The 14,862-nt window shown below is 47.3% G+C and overlaps 1 protein-coding gene across 1 annotated transcript; it reads left to right on the top strand.

Moving 5' to 3' along the window:
• Positions 1–380: 380 nt before the first annotated feature.
• HOXC10 (homeobox C10) lies at positions 381–5,197 on the top strand (the record flags this gene model as incomplete). Its single annotated transcript, XM_083380134.1, has 2 exons — positions 381–1,242; positions 4,920–5,197. 2 exons carry the CDS (start codon positions 381–383, stop codon positions 5,195–5,197), a joined length of 1,140 nt encoding a protein of 379 aa, XP_083236260.1.
• Between the last annotated feature and the right edge of the window lie 9,665 nt (positions 5,198–14,862).

Below are 14,862 nucleotides of genomic sequence, written 5' to 3'. Positions count from 1 at the left end.
TTTGTTTCTATTTACGGGTTCACTTGCTTTATTTTCCCCCACTCCGCTGCAGACACGCGTTCGTTCATTGGTAAACAAACCCGAGGGAAAGCGTGTCGCCCTCCTTTGTTCAATGTGAAGGTCCTGGGTTCCCTACCTTCCAGAAGCCGATAGATGTCGCTGTCGCTCCACGCAGGTTTTCTTCTCTCGCAACAACTTGACCCCGGTGACGTCACTGGCGTCTGAATCATCAAGGCCATTTTCAATCCTCATTGGCCTAGCGATCACGTGGTTGGGACCGATGCGTGGATAATTATGGTGCTGATATTTTTTTTTCCCCCTCTAAAAAAAAGATGTCAGCTCCTGGCTGTAGTATTCCTCTTTAAAATCCTTCTCTGAAAATGTCATGTCCCAACAATGTGACTCCTAACTCGTTTTTGATGGACTCGTTGGCTGGTACCTGCCGGGGAGAGAATTATTCCTCTAATCAAGGAATGTACATGCAGTCGGCGAACGACTTCAACTGTGGGATGATGAGGAACTGTGGGATCATCCCGGCTCTTTCCAAAAGAGACGAGGTGAACCACCCCGGCGGGCTGTCCCTCAACACCTACCCACCTTACCTTGCTCAGCTAGACGCCTGGTGTGACCCCAAAAATGCCTACCGAATCGAACAACCTGTTGCAAGGCAGCTGCCCTCCTGCTCCTTCCCGGCCAGTGTCAAGGAAGAAAATGCTTGTTGCATGTACAACGCCGAGAAAAGGGCGAAAAGCGCCTCCGAGGTCACCCTTTACCCCGGGCAGATGCCTGAAGCTTGCCTCGCTGACCAAGAGGTGCCCCTGCCTAGCTACTACCGCAGCAGCCCAGGCTATTCCTCCCTGGAGAAGGCGCCCAACGGCGGCAGCCCCAGCGCTTTCGAGGCCGGTTTTGAACCCAGGGCGGGTCTCGGCCAACCGAGCGAGCGTCGGGAGCAGCCCCCGGGTCCGCCGCCGCCGCCGCCCGCCGCCGCCCCGCCGCCCCAGCCGCCGCCCGAGCGGCCAGCCCCACCTCCCCCTCCGCCACCCGCCTCCCTCGCCCAGGCTGGAGCAAGAGGGAGCTTCCCCGACAGCGCCAAGCCGGACCCCAACCTGCAGAACGGCCCGGCTGGCGACGTCAAGACCGAGAAGGGTCTGGCCGGGGCCAAACTCAGCCCGTCGGAAAGCGAGCAAAGCGGGCAGAAGTGCGCCGAGAGCAGCAGTGACAATTCTGACCACGAGGCAAAAGGTAAGGCGATTGATGGGTGTGTGTGTGTGTGTGTGTGTGTTGGGTGTGTGTGGGTTGTTTTTTTTTTCCTTCTGCTGGCTTCCCGGGAGAGGAGCCCTAAGGGATGAACGGGCAGCGGTTCTGGCTGGTGCTGTTCGGAGGTGGGTCGGCTATTGTTATTGCGGTGGCCGCGGTTGTTGTTGTTGTTATTGTTGTTGTTTATTGTTATTAGGCTTGTGCTTTGAGAAGCGGAGCCCTGGCTTCGGGGGCTGCGGTCTAACTCCGTCAACTTTTCTCTTTTGGGACCCCGGGGCGGCGTTTTTTGTGCCCCCCCCCCACTCTCTCTCGGAAGCGCTGGGCCACCCAGAGCTGTCCGAACGAAACGGGCACGATGACAGCCGCAATCGCAACGACGACAGTTAGCGGCAAAGCCGCTTAAACTCCGCTTGGAAAGGAGGCGCCGCAGTGTGGTTCTCGGTCATCCTGGCCAAGAAGTGGACGCCTCTGCCTGGCGTGACTCTGGCTTTCGTGGGGGCAGCAGCTGGGGCTGACGGGGGAGAAGGGCAGGCGGCGTGGTCTGGCTACGTTGACGGAGCTGAATTTTTTTTTTAATTTTTACTATTTATTTATTTATTTAGTTTGGTCTCAGGCGGGATCCCAAGGGGTTCCGGCCGCTAAACGAGCCCTTTCGGAGGGGCGAGGGAGCGGTTCGAGGAGCGCTTTGCAACTTCTCAAACGGGCTCTTTGAACGAGCTTCGCCCCTTTTCCCTCCTCTCCTTTCCCCCAGCCCGGAAAGCAGGCATTAAAGTTCTTGGGGATGTGTTGTGTTGTGTTGTGGTGGTGGCGTGGCCGTGGTTGATTGTCTTGAGGAGAATTTGACTGGCGAGGGCCCGGCTGGGGGTGAAGGTGGCCGGAGGGGAGGGGGATGTGAGGTGTGCTGGGAGCGGGTTGCTAAACACTTCAAGCTGGACTTGATTGTTGAGCTCCATTATCAAAGCTGCATGCCCCCCCCAATCACCTAGGTTGCTGCTTTAAGGGTCTTGTTTGCGCAGAAACAAAGTCCTCTCCCCCACCCTTCTCCTCCTCCTCCTCCTCTTCCTCCTCCTCCTCCTCCTCCATTTGCGAGGGTGTAGGAACCTCTGCTTGAAGTTAAGGTGCTCTGGGCAAGATCAGCTCCTGGAGAGATCAAGAAGGCGCTTTCAACAGAAGATACTTAAATTTATCTTGCAGATGACGCCTTAAAAAAGGGGGGACAGTGAACAGAAGGGTGGGAGAGGGCTTAAATATGTATTATTCTTTATTATTTATTAAATTTATATGTGGCCCGCACTCCCGATGAAGGAAGAGAAGAAAAGGAATGAGGAGGGCGGAAGCATTAAAATATGGAGTTTATTTTCCTCAAAATAGTATTAACTTTACGCAAAGAGTTCCTCCACCTCCCCAAAAGCTATTGGGAATAGATACAGATAAAAAGAAAGGTGTTTCGTACTTTGGCGTGTAAGTCTCCATAGTCTCACAAAGCCCAGTCTGGAATTGGAGGGGGGAAAAAAACTTAGAAAGAAAATAGAGAGGATTTGGATTATATGGAGCCCTGTAGAAGTACGCCTACATTTTCTTAGCATACATATTTGTGCTAGTATGCATGCTTTCACCAGTACCTTTTTCACACATAAGTTGCTTGAATTGCACCAAAGAATACAAGCATTTCATCCTCTCTGTTTCTCATCTGATCTAATGTATATGTGTGTCTGTGTACGTAAATGTGTGCATGGGTATGCATGTGTACACATATATACACTCCATACGTGTATATCTACATCTACCAATGTCGCCACCCACATCTTTACATATACATTTATATAGAGCTAAAGTACGATTTTAAAATGGCCTAAAACGGATTTTCCAATCCTCTTCCGTGCAACCACGAATAGATTATTTTATCTACCAATAAGAAAATATGCAATGTCAAGGTTATGTGAAAATCTCTAAAAACTATTCGCCCAAAACGCTTTCTTGCTTACCCTTTCTCAAGCGGCCTCAATTCACAGAGGTAAAATGAAAAAAAACTATTAAAATACGATTGGCTTTATGGGATCTCGGAGAGAAGTGGAAAAAGAGAGGGGGAACCCCCCCCAAACCCAACAACTTCATGCTCTCTTTTAATCTCAACAGTCAGTTCTAATGAAGAATTTGAAATGTCCCGCCGACCGCCTAGGTTTTTGCAAAGTTTTATTTTATTTTCTTCCTTAGGGAAGGAGAGAGCTATTTGTTAGAAGTCTAACATTGTATGTATTATGCCAGCAGGGGGATGAATTTTGATGGGGATGATGACGATTATAATTATTATTATCTTTCCATCCTTCTCTTTGTCTTATATGGAGTCTTCCTCTCTGTTTCTCTTGCTCTACATTCAGCACGCTCCCCCCCCCCATGCAAGGTGTGGAAAGGGAATTTAAGGTTTGTGGGAAAGGCAAACCCTTAGAAGGAAATAGCAAGGTTCAATGGCAGAGGGCTAAGCACGTGAAAGGCATAGTTCCCTGCAGCCGAATTCGCTGGTCGGTTTGGGAGCAGCTTGCTGAGATTCCTAAATTTGGGGCAAGAATTCGGATCCTGGGACAGGAAGACTCCGGTAGACAAGGCGAGGCTTCAGGCTTGATCTTTCACCTTTAAAGAGAGGAGAGGTGATTACCTCTGCCACCAGTCACAGAAGGTCCAAATTCAAATCTGGGGAGGTGTCTGTGAATTTGCAGGCTGAAGTGAACAGTTGTGCATGAAAGGGATATTTGGGGGGGGGGAAGTCGGGGTGTTGCATATGTGAGTGTGCCTGTGTGCCTGTGTTACAGGCAGATAGGAAGATGGGTCTTCTTTTTTTTTAAAGTACAAACAAATCTTGGTGGGTTTGTTTTTGTTTTATAAAAGTAATGTCGAAAGTTTATCTTCACTCATAATCAAACTACCCAGAGCTTTCACACCAAAGGAAAATGGAGTCTGAACTATTGGGAACGGAGGGAGGGAAAGAGAGAGAGAACCACCATAGGCAGACAAAATATTTCTCTCTACCCACCCTCTCAATCTCCCACCCCATCTTGTTTTGCTTTTGACTAGTTTTGAATATGAAGTGATAGTTTCAGAGCAGTGTCTGAGCCGAGAGCTTTGCGCCATGCAAGCAGCAGCTAATTTAGGACTATCATTAAACCTCTGGAATTAATTAATTTTTTTAAAAAAAAATTATTTAAAGACTTGGATGGAATTTTGTAACTCTAGGGGTCTACTAAAAACTCTTTTAAAAAATTTGGCCTGTCCCCGAGGAAAGTCCTATTTACGCTCCCCCCCCTTATGTGTCATAAGAGAAGTGTGTGTGTGTTTAAAAAAAAATCCAGCAAGAGTTGGAATTATGTAGCTTATATCCAGGTAAATATTGTTAAAATAAGACTTCAGTCCCAGCTTTTTGCGAGCCCTTAACTCCTGTTATTTGTCAGAATGCTTAATTGGGCTGTTGTTTTTTTTTTAAATAAATCGGTAAATGTTAAGTAAAAAAAAAGGCGCTGGAAGTAGAACGCCCATTATTTTTTTACCACTGGACAGAGAGATTTCCTATTAGCAAAAGAAGCTGCAGGGGGGGGGGAAGTAGTCTTGACTCTAGGAAGCTCTCTTTGCTATTCCAATAGATACTTATTTGATAATATTATTTTTAACAGAGGATATAAAGGCAGAAAACACGACAGGAAATTGGCTGACAGCAAAGAGCGGAAGAAAGAAAAGATGCCCTTACACTAAACATCAGACGTTGGAACTGGAGAAGGAATTCTTATTCAATATGTACTTGACCCGCGAGCGCCGCCTGGAGATTAGCAAGAGTATTAATCTAACAGACAGACAAGTCAAAATCTGGTTTCAGAACCGCAGGATGAAACTCAAGAAAATGAACAGAGAGAATCGAATTCGCGAACTGACTTCCAATTTTAATTTCACTTGAAAGCGTTCAGAGGAGGAAAGGATGGGCTATATGGGGAGAATCGTTGCAAATCTTGTGCAGTATTTTTTTTAATTATTATTATTATTTTTTTCCCCGCCCCCCCCCCCTGGGTATAACTGCAAGGAGTATATAGGAGGGGAAAAGAAAGCGACCTCAGGCTATATGTTAAATTCTATAATTTGGATATTTACAAATTACAGAGCGGAGATGCATTCATCAGTATGAGCATGCGAATATATATATATAATCTATATCTATATATATTGCATCAGTGTCTCTATATGTAAAATAAAGAACCAGGTGGTTGCTTACTTAGCTTTTCAAACAGCTTCTAAGATGTTTTTTTTAAGTTATTCAGTAACAGCACAAAGCAAAGGGAAGGGTGTGTTGGGGGTGGAAGACTGAAGGATCTGCATCTATGCCTTTTTTTTAATGTTTAGGATACTAGCTACGTTGGAAAGTTTGCTTTTCTTATCTTAGTGTAGCCTGCCTATTGTACAATAATAAAAGATATAATGATGCCAATGAATTCCATACGTGTGTGTGTGTGTGAGTATGTGGAAATAGCAGAGAGAAATGCTTACTCTGTGTAGTTATGCAGTCTCCTTTCAGTGAGGTGGTGCTGTCACCCGTTATATTTAAAAAAGAAAAAAAAAGAAAGGAATAAAGCAGCACTGCTATCTTATCACGGGGAGGAGTGTGTGTGTGTGTATGTGGGGGGGGGGAAATGCCTGTGGGTTTTTTTTGTGACTGTTATTTAAATATATCCTGTATGTGGAATCTGTGCATGTATCTTTCCATATGGAGCCAAATAAATTTCTTAGAACCCTGAACAACTGGGTATTTTTCAAAGTGATTTGCCCCCCCCCCCGCGCGCCAAAAAAGCACGTCTGCCCCCCCCCCTTTTCCCTCTCCCGTCTAGGGTATTTTTTCCCCCTAGTACTCATCCTTTTAAGGCTTCCAGGAGAGTATCCTAGCGGGTTTAATATAAGTGAGAGACCATAACGTTGATTTAAATATTATCCAGGTGACCACAATAAGTCAAGGTCATAAAACAGTAATGTCAGGACAGTCTTGGTAAGCGCTGGAGGTGGATTTTATGATCTGCAAATATAATGTGCCGCAGCAGTAAAAGATGCATTTAAAGGTGACTGTGGAGGAGGGAAGCAAGTCAGAAGCACAGCAGCTTTCTTGGGATGCACACTCCTCATAGCTAGGGGTCTTTTTCTGTCTGTCTGTCTTTCCACCTTTTTTTTTCCCCTTTCCCTTTCCCTTTTTTTTATTTTTAAAAAGGAAAAGACACGCTCGTTTCTCTCCTCCTCTGGAAGAACCGTTTTATATTACTAAAAAAAAGAAAGAAAGAAAGAAAGAGAAGGAATACACTTTTTAAAAAACCACTCTCGCTCTCAGCCTGCCTAGCACAGGGAACGGGGATGTCACGGCGGTGGAAAGGCGTGCAAAGGTAAGACAGACGGTTTCTTGGCTGAGATACATGGCTGAGGTGCAAGTGGAATTCTCTCTGTGTGTGTGCCCGCGTGGTGTATGTGTCTGGGTTGGTCTCCCTCCCTCCCTGCCTGCGTCTACTCAAGGTAAAGGCAGCGTGGATGTGAACTCCACTTTGAGGCTACCTAGGTTTGATCCAGATGGGGCGTCTGGTTTGGTGTCTTAGGACTTCAGGAGGGGGGGTTAGATTGGGGGGGGGGCTTCCCTGTGCCTGTGTGACAGCTCATTTTCGACCAGAATATGCATGGCTGAAGAATGGTGGTGCATAGATTTCCGTGTTGATCCCCTTGGCCACCGACACCCCCACCACACCCCTTCCTCCTCCTCCTCCTCTTCCTCCTCCTCTTCCTCCTTCCTTCTGCCTCCTTCTTCTTCTCCTTCTTCGCCTTCTCCTTCTTCTCCTTCTTCTCCTTCTTCTTCTCCTTCCCCCTTTTAAACTTACTTCTCATGAAGTTGAAGCTTTCTTTAGAAGGGACACCAGAGAGTCTGAGGTTTTGGTTTTGGTTGCTCGGCAGAGGATTTTGAGCAATCCCCCCCCCCAAACACGTTGTAGTTGGGTATTCCCTGAACGTGCCCTTTCGGAGTTTCGGAGTTTGGGCTGACCCGGACTCTAAAGAAAAGGAAGGCAAGGGCGTTTTGGTGGCATTGTGAAATGTTGTGGGATCACAGGCACACACGCGCACGCCCACGCAGAGACGTTCCTTTGTGGATATTTCTCTTCTTCCCCACCTCCTTTCCTTCCTCCCACCCCCCCCCCCCACCCCCGTCCTTCTTTAACAGAAACTGCCATAGGAGTATGCAATGCAAAATGAATAATGTCAGACCGGAGCCAGTTTGCCAATGAAGGAAAGTGGATATGCCAGCAGCTCAGCTAAAAGTGTCAACGGCAGACCCAGGGACAACTAGAGAGAGAGAGAGAGAGAGAGAGAGAGAGCTGAATGCAAATTCTATTAAAGAGGGAGAAAGGGGAGGGGTGGGGGAAGAGGAGGGGGAGGAGAGGGGGAATCTTAATGAAGAGATTAAAGATGTTGCTTTAATTTGAAGTATGTTTTCTTAAGGGGCTTGGTTATTCCTTTGCTCAGCTTCTAACGTGGGGCGAGAAAGGAAGCAGGAACATATTCTGAAGCATAGCCTAGGAAGGGACTGGAAATGTTGTCTTTCTTTCTTTCTTTCTTTCTTTCTTTCTTTCTTTCTTTCTTTCTTTCTTTCTTCTTTCTTTCTTTCTTTCTTTCTTTCTCTTCTTCCTTTTCTCCCCCTCCCCCTCTCTCTGTCCCTCTATCCCTTTTTGTCTTTCCTTCTTTCTGGCAGAAATGACTGTGGATCTTTCGCCCTTTTCTGCAGCTGTTCCGTGGTTTAGGTAGTTTCATGTTGTTGGGGTTGGCTTTAACTCGGCAACAAGAAACTGCCTTAATTACGTCAGTTAGTCTTCATCAAGGGCAACCTTCCTCCCACCCCCACCCCCGCTTTTTATTTTGACCCTCTTTCCTTTTCCTTTGCTACTCACACGCAGCCAGACTAAAGAAAGCAAATGGTCGTAGACAGACTTCTCTCCCCCACTCTCCCGTTCCCCCCCCCTCCGGAAAAAAATTAGCAAGAGGGAGAGAGAGAGAGAGAGAGAGAGAGAGAGAGAGAGAGAGAGAGAGAGAGAGAGAGAGAGAGAGGAAGGAGGGCATTTCTGGGGGCAGGGATGCAGGTTCGCCCAACATTACAACTCCCTCCAACTCACCACTCGGCTTCATATACCTTCCCAACAAATCCCCAAGCACTTATGGTCGCTTCCTTACGGACTTAAGATGTATCTTGCTGGTTGCTGTTGTTTCTGGCCGACGGGGCTCTCCAGACGGACAAACATGGAGGGGGTCCCTCTCTGAAAATTTCTCGGGTGATTAATGCTTCTAAGTTTAAAACCGGAATAATTGTCTGAATGTGTGTAGCCGAGAGGTTTCGGATTCAGGACCACTTTGCTTTCCTTCTCGCGCGGTCAACCTGGTGGGTTCTTTTGCATCCTGAATTTCTGGAGCGAGCTGAGGTTTTGTGAGAGGCGAATGAGGGCTATGAATGTGTAAAAGACCTCGGTTTATATGAACGCAGGTGCTCGGCGGTAAATGGCCGGGCAAGACTGAAATTACAGCCTCTTCACTCCCAATGGCAATCTATTGCTGGTGTAACCTGCCCAGTGGACTCTGAGAATTCACTTAGATAAATTATAGTCTATTATGTTCCTTGGCTTGAAAGTGGCTTGAAGAACAAAGCGGAAAATGGTACTGTAGGGTTCCTTAGACTCTCCTCGAAAGTGTGTCCAGGTATAAAAAAAGTTGTGCCTCTTAAAAATGAAGGGGGAGCAAAAAAAAACCAACAACAACAACCAACAACCAACCACAACAACCATGAGCTCAAGATTTGCTGTAGTTTTCGAAAGGCAAGCCTGGATTACAATCTCTTTCTGTCCACCCCGCCGCCCTTGCCTCCCTCCTCTCCCACTGCACTCGAGGGCTGTGCAAGCTAAGTAAACTGTTCAGGAAGAAAATCCTTCTGCGCACGGTTGTGATGAACAAGTTGTTGGGAAAGGTGGTGGTTGTTGCTTTGGTGGATCGGAGAAACAGGGTCGAGATTTCAACGCGGGGGGTGTGCGTGCGGGAGCGCGCGAGGGTGGGGTGGGGTGGGGTGGAGCAGATATTTTCGGGGGGGGGGAATAATAATCCGAGGTATGAGGATCCAAGTGGAAAGCGAGAGGTTTTGTAGCCATGTTTGCAACAAATATCGCTGCTAAAAATGAGCTTGAATTCTTCCACGTGGAGTTCAGGTTTATATTCGGTGTGTGTGTGTGGTGGGGGGGAATTCATGAAGATACGATCCCGTCACCCTCCTCCAAAAAGAAGAATAGTGCCAAAGAGACAGCCTGGCCTTGGGGGAAGAATTCGCCCACAGTTCTGCAACCCTGAATCCATGAATAAAGGGCAGGATAAGGAGAGCGAGAAAGAGCAAGGCACAAGGGCAGGAGCCTGTGGGGGTGGGGGGGTGTGGGGGGGAGAGAGACACTTCTAATAGGCGAGAAATATACTGCTCAAAAAAAAATAAATAAAGGGAGCACAAGATAAGGCACCCTACTATTAAATACAGTACATTGTGTTGTTTAAGTGTTCCCTTTATTTTTTGAGCAGGATACATTTCCGCAGCTTAAGTACAAAGGTGCGTTGTGGACCTTCTTCCTAGTCAAGCTGTAAGGAAGGTTCTTTTCTAAACACAAATTTTTATTAGAAATTAAGTCTGCGCACCCACCCACCCCCGCCTCCCCCCCCCCCGCTTATGTACCTCTGCTCTTTCACTGGAGAAAGGTGATTTTGCTACTGCTGTGATTCTCGCCACTGTTTTCACTGTTTTGTTTTTTTTCTTTCCTTCTCAAGCTCTTTAGCAACTTTTAGCAGTCGATTCGGGGAGACCTGAGTCCCCGAGACTGAAGGGTGGGGTAGGGTTGGGGGTGCATGGATTCCCATTCTACAAGGAGTGGGTCAACCTGGTCTTGACAAGGTACCACAAAATGGAACGGAGGGGGCGGGTGTTTGCTGTAAATTATTAGCTCACTGGTCCAGGCTGGAGGGGGGGGCACCCGTTGTCTCCTATCTTATTTCTGGTTTGAAAATTAAAGCCCCCAATTTGGGGTAAGACAGCGAATGTCCTGGGAATCTACTTTCTTCGAAATCTCTCTCGCCCCTAATGTTAAATAACACACCCAATGCACGCCCTTGGATTTTTAAAAACATTTTAATAAGCGGACATCAAGGTGGAAAGGCAAAAAGTGCGCCCATTGTGCTTGCTTAACTGTGAAGTCACGGGTCTGCAGACAAATGTCTCTCCTCAAAGGCTTTAATTATTCGCAATGATCTTGAGATAATTGAATGATTTCATTACGTGCTATAGATAGAAAAGTTTTTCCCTCCTCCTGTTAATCTATCCCCTATATAGGAATGTAAAAAAGAATGGGGTAATAGTACTAAGTATCCTTCAGTCATTTGTGTAGTGTGACTGTGTGTGACTGTGTGTGTGTGTGTGCATGTACCTATATGTATACGTGTATGTATGTATACATATATATGTTTCTATGTATGCGTATATCTATGTATACACATATATGCGTACATATGTATGTGTTTCCACATTTTTTCTCACATGCAGAGGGGATTTAAAGTCATATATATTTAATCCACCCAAGTCAAGAAATGTAATAAAAGTTAAATCCTCCCCTACTGTGTCTTCCCCCTTTAAATGATTCTATTAGACCTGGGTGTGAGTGAAGAATTTAGAGACTTAAACCTTATTGCAGTTTGCTTTTTAATCTCTAATGTCAGAGAAGATGTAATTAGAAAGATTTCTTGCTGTTTTGTGCATTTCTCTCTCTCTCCTCTCTTCGCAAAATACTGTTTTTCCTTGCTTGCTAGATACTGTTTTTGTTCTGGGGGGGGGTTGCTGTTGTTGTGCCTGTAAAATATTAGCAACCTCATTTTGCATTTCCAGTGTTTGCTCTATTTTTCCTGTCTGTGCCTGTGTTACTGTAATTCTGCATTTCACAGCAGGTGTGACTTCAAAAAAGTTTCTCTTTGGGTGACTGGAATTTGATGGGCAAACCTATACGCAATCTTTCTTCCCGTTTTATCTAGGTCTGTTTTTCTGAGCATTTATGGAAGATGCTGGTAGGGAACAGGGGCGCACATGTCTAAGCAGCCATACAGGCACACGCACGACTGTATGTACAATATAATGTATGCAATATAATGTGTAAGCATTTCTGTAAGTTAATATAATCTCTATACGTTGGTACATTAAACGTGTATGCGTATCTAAATACAGTGATTGCCCGGTGAATGCTCCCAAATAAAGTTTTGTGCAGGTTTTTTTTTTTGTTGCCTTTTTTATGTTTATGTAATACGGTAAGACTGTTGTGCTGTGTTGTATTGATACACAGTCTTTCCCTGAATCATGTGAGTATCTTGTGTATTGTATTCTGTGTATAAAATAGACATGTATCACGTACATAGACATATACCTAGAAGTATTTACAGCAAGAGAGCGTGAGGAAGAATAATCTGTAAAAAAAAAGGCTGCATAACTGGGGAAGGCAATAATCAGAAATAAGCTATTTTTCATTTGGCGCAAGGCAGAGGGCTGTTTGGTCTCTACCAGGCATGCATTTGCAAGTATGTACTGTTGGTGTACTGCTATGTGTGCATGCATACATTACACGCCTATGTGGGCCTGCATACAAATAAAAATTAATTTCCACAGCCTAGCAGCTAATGAAAGGGAGGCATATCTACATCTATATACATCAGGCAGGCACATTTGCTCCTTCCTCGTCTCTTTGCTGTTTCCCATTTGCCTTCACCTTTGAGGGCCCTACTGCACGCAGTTCCTGGAAAGTTCAAAGGAACGTTCTGAACTGTTTCAGGAAAAAGAGAGTGTGGGCGGTGGTGGCTGGGTGGCTGGCAGGCAGCCGGTTGTGCCTGCCTATTTGTTAAGGGAAAGTTCTCCTGACTCAGCTCTAAGAGAGGCTGCTAAGCCCAGGCCAGGCAGCAGGTATCATTAATTGAGGACAAGGCCTAACCATGGGACTGGGGGGGGGGGCTGAAGAGTGGGGCTAGCATGCCCCGTCTGCCTTTGGCTGAAACTTGCCCTTGTTTATAAATGCTGTCTCTCCCCACCCCACACACACCCCTGTTTATGTGAACTAACACCTAGCTGGCTGCGAAGCCCCTTGGCAGCAGTAGGCTTTAGCAGACAACAAGGAAACCAGCTTCCTTGTGGGCCAGAGGCATCCTTCTTGATTAAAAAAAAAGGGGGGGGGAGAGAGAATGCTGGAGTGAGGAGGACCTTTTTTTTAACAGAGAAATAGGTGGGGATAGTCTCCCCTGATTTTTCCTCCCCCCCCCCCCCCAGACATTCCATTTGGTGAGGTCCGGCGTGCACTTTTATTTATTTATTTTTACTATTCTGCCTGCTCCTTCCTCTTCTGTTTTTTTGAGATCTATGCTGTTGTGAGTATTTGTGTTACCCTCAAAACGAGATTTGAGATATGGCGCAGAGGACCAACCTCTCACTTTACGTCTCACTTAAACACTGTTGCCCTTTGAGGACTCCCAACTTCATCTTGCATTTGTGAATTTGCTGGCTGCCGCCGCCGCCGCCACCAACCGCCGCTGCCTCCACCATCCTCTTCCTCTCCTGCTGCTTTTTCTTCTTCTTTTTCATCCTCCTCCTCCTCCTCCTCTAACCTGTAATGTTCAAGAAAACACCCACAGCACAGTGAAATGAATTAGTCCTGAGGTTTAATTGCGCTTCGGAATTTATTGTCTTCGGTCCCCACCACCAAAGCACTAAAAAGTCTGGCATCTAAAGTCCTAACATCTCACAAAATTCTCAACCACCAGGAAGAGGGTTTTCAGGGGCAGGGGAAGAGGGGTGGGGGATCAAACAGGTACAGACTCCTGGAGACTAAATTTAAATTAAAGGTACTTTTTTAAAAAAAACAAAAAACAAAAATAAAGCCTGCTGGTTTCTTTCCATCCACCTACCTTTTCTCCTTGGGTTCAACAGAAAGAACAAGCCCACGGGGGGGGGGGGGAAGGCGGGTGGGAGGGGGGAAGGCGGAGGAAGTAAAGTCCAATACACATAACACGTTATTCCTGTAAATAAATCGTTCCTACAGAACTATCTCTGAGCTGAAGCATTTTAAGAAAGCCAGGAAGAAAGCAAAGAGAGGGTTGCCCGGTTGAAAGGACACCGTGGCTCTTTTCACCACCATCACCATCCCCACCCACCACCCACCACCCTCGCCCAGCGGTTACTCTCCCTGTGGCTGCCTCCATTGTTCCTCTTCTCGCAGTGGTAGAGTTCCGTTGCTCGCTCTCTCTCTCGCTCTCTCTGTGCGTCAAGCATCCGTTTGGGTAGCAGAGAAGAATCGGGTAACCCAGTTCTCTCTCGGCCGCCTTTGATCCATAAATGCAAGTTGGAAGCGGGGAAAGCCTAGCAAATCGCTCCCCATCGAAAGAAAGATGAGGAAGGACTGGCCGCCACAAGCCAGGCCAAAGCCTCCAGCCTCCTCTTGGCCGCCTGTTCGTGGACCTTAAGAGTCCATTTGATTTCACCACCACCACCCCCACCACCCCGCTTTCTCTTTTCTTCATTCAACACGGGTGCTTCGGCTGGGGGAGAAAGGCGTCCCCACGCGGGGAAAATATTAAGCGGCGGGGGCGCTTTGGGATCGACTGGCTTGCCCTTAGGAAGAAGGGCTGTCAAGCCCGCGATGCTTTCAGTTTACAACCGCGGGGCCTTGCAGGGGAGGCGAAAGCGGCTTCGGCAGTTCCTCGGAAGAAGGGAAAAGAGGGACGGGGGGGGGGGGACGCCGGGGAAGTGGATTTTTTTTTAAATCCGAACTTGACGGTGTTTATTGAGACAACCGGGCAACCGGGAACCGAAGGAATGCGCCCCAAGGGTGGCGAGTCGGAGGGGAGGGGGAGAATTGGTCTCTTGATTCCTTGGGAGTGGGGGTGGTGGTGGTGATGGTGGTGGAAGGAAATGGGTGTCTTCAGCTCCAGGGCTGGCTCAACCCAACCTCTCGGAGAGGTTCGTCCTCGAGATAGCTGACATGGTTTCTCTGGCGCTCCTCCGGTTCGCCTCCTCCTCCTCCTCCTAGCCTGAATCCAGCGGCGGCTCAGGAAATTCTGGGAGCCCCGTGGGTTTGGGGATGTTGTGATTGCTCCCACGGATCCCCCCCCGCCCGCTTAGGCCTGGAGTGGGAGCTGTTAGAGACAAACGGAAGAAGACCCCTTTGCTCGACCTTCAGCGCTTTTCCTGGAGGAGAAGAGCAGGACTAAGGTGCTGGCGGCGGCAGCGGCTGAGAGGGGCTACCCGGGTTTTAGACTTCTGAAATTAGGGGAAACTTTTTTTTTTCTCCCCAGGAGCCCAAAGAAAGAAATTGGAAGCCGGGAATTCCTGATGCCCGCAGTTTATATCCAGATCAGATCGATAGGGGACTGCGTGTGTCTGTGTGTGGGCTAAAAGGAGGGACGCCAGAAGAAGTGGGCAACCGTGCCTGTGGGTGTGCGTTGATGTGCAAGTGTGCGCTAGGGGGGATATAGGTAGCTGGCTGCTCGCCAAATGTCAGCTTT

This window comes from Vipera ursinii (genome assembly GCF_947247035.1).
Source record: "Vipera ursinii genome assembly, contig: scaffold_299, whole genome shotgun sequence".
Classification (NCBI taxonomy): Eukaryota; Metazoa; Chordata; class Lepidosauria; order Squamata; family Viperidae; genus Vipera; species Vipera ursinii.
Note: the sequence above shows the minus strand (reverse complement) of the source record. Positions and strands in the feature narration are given on the sequence as shown.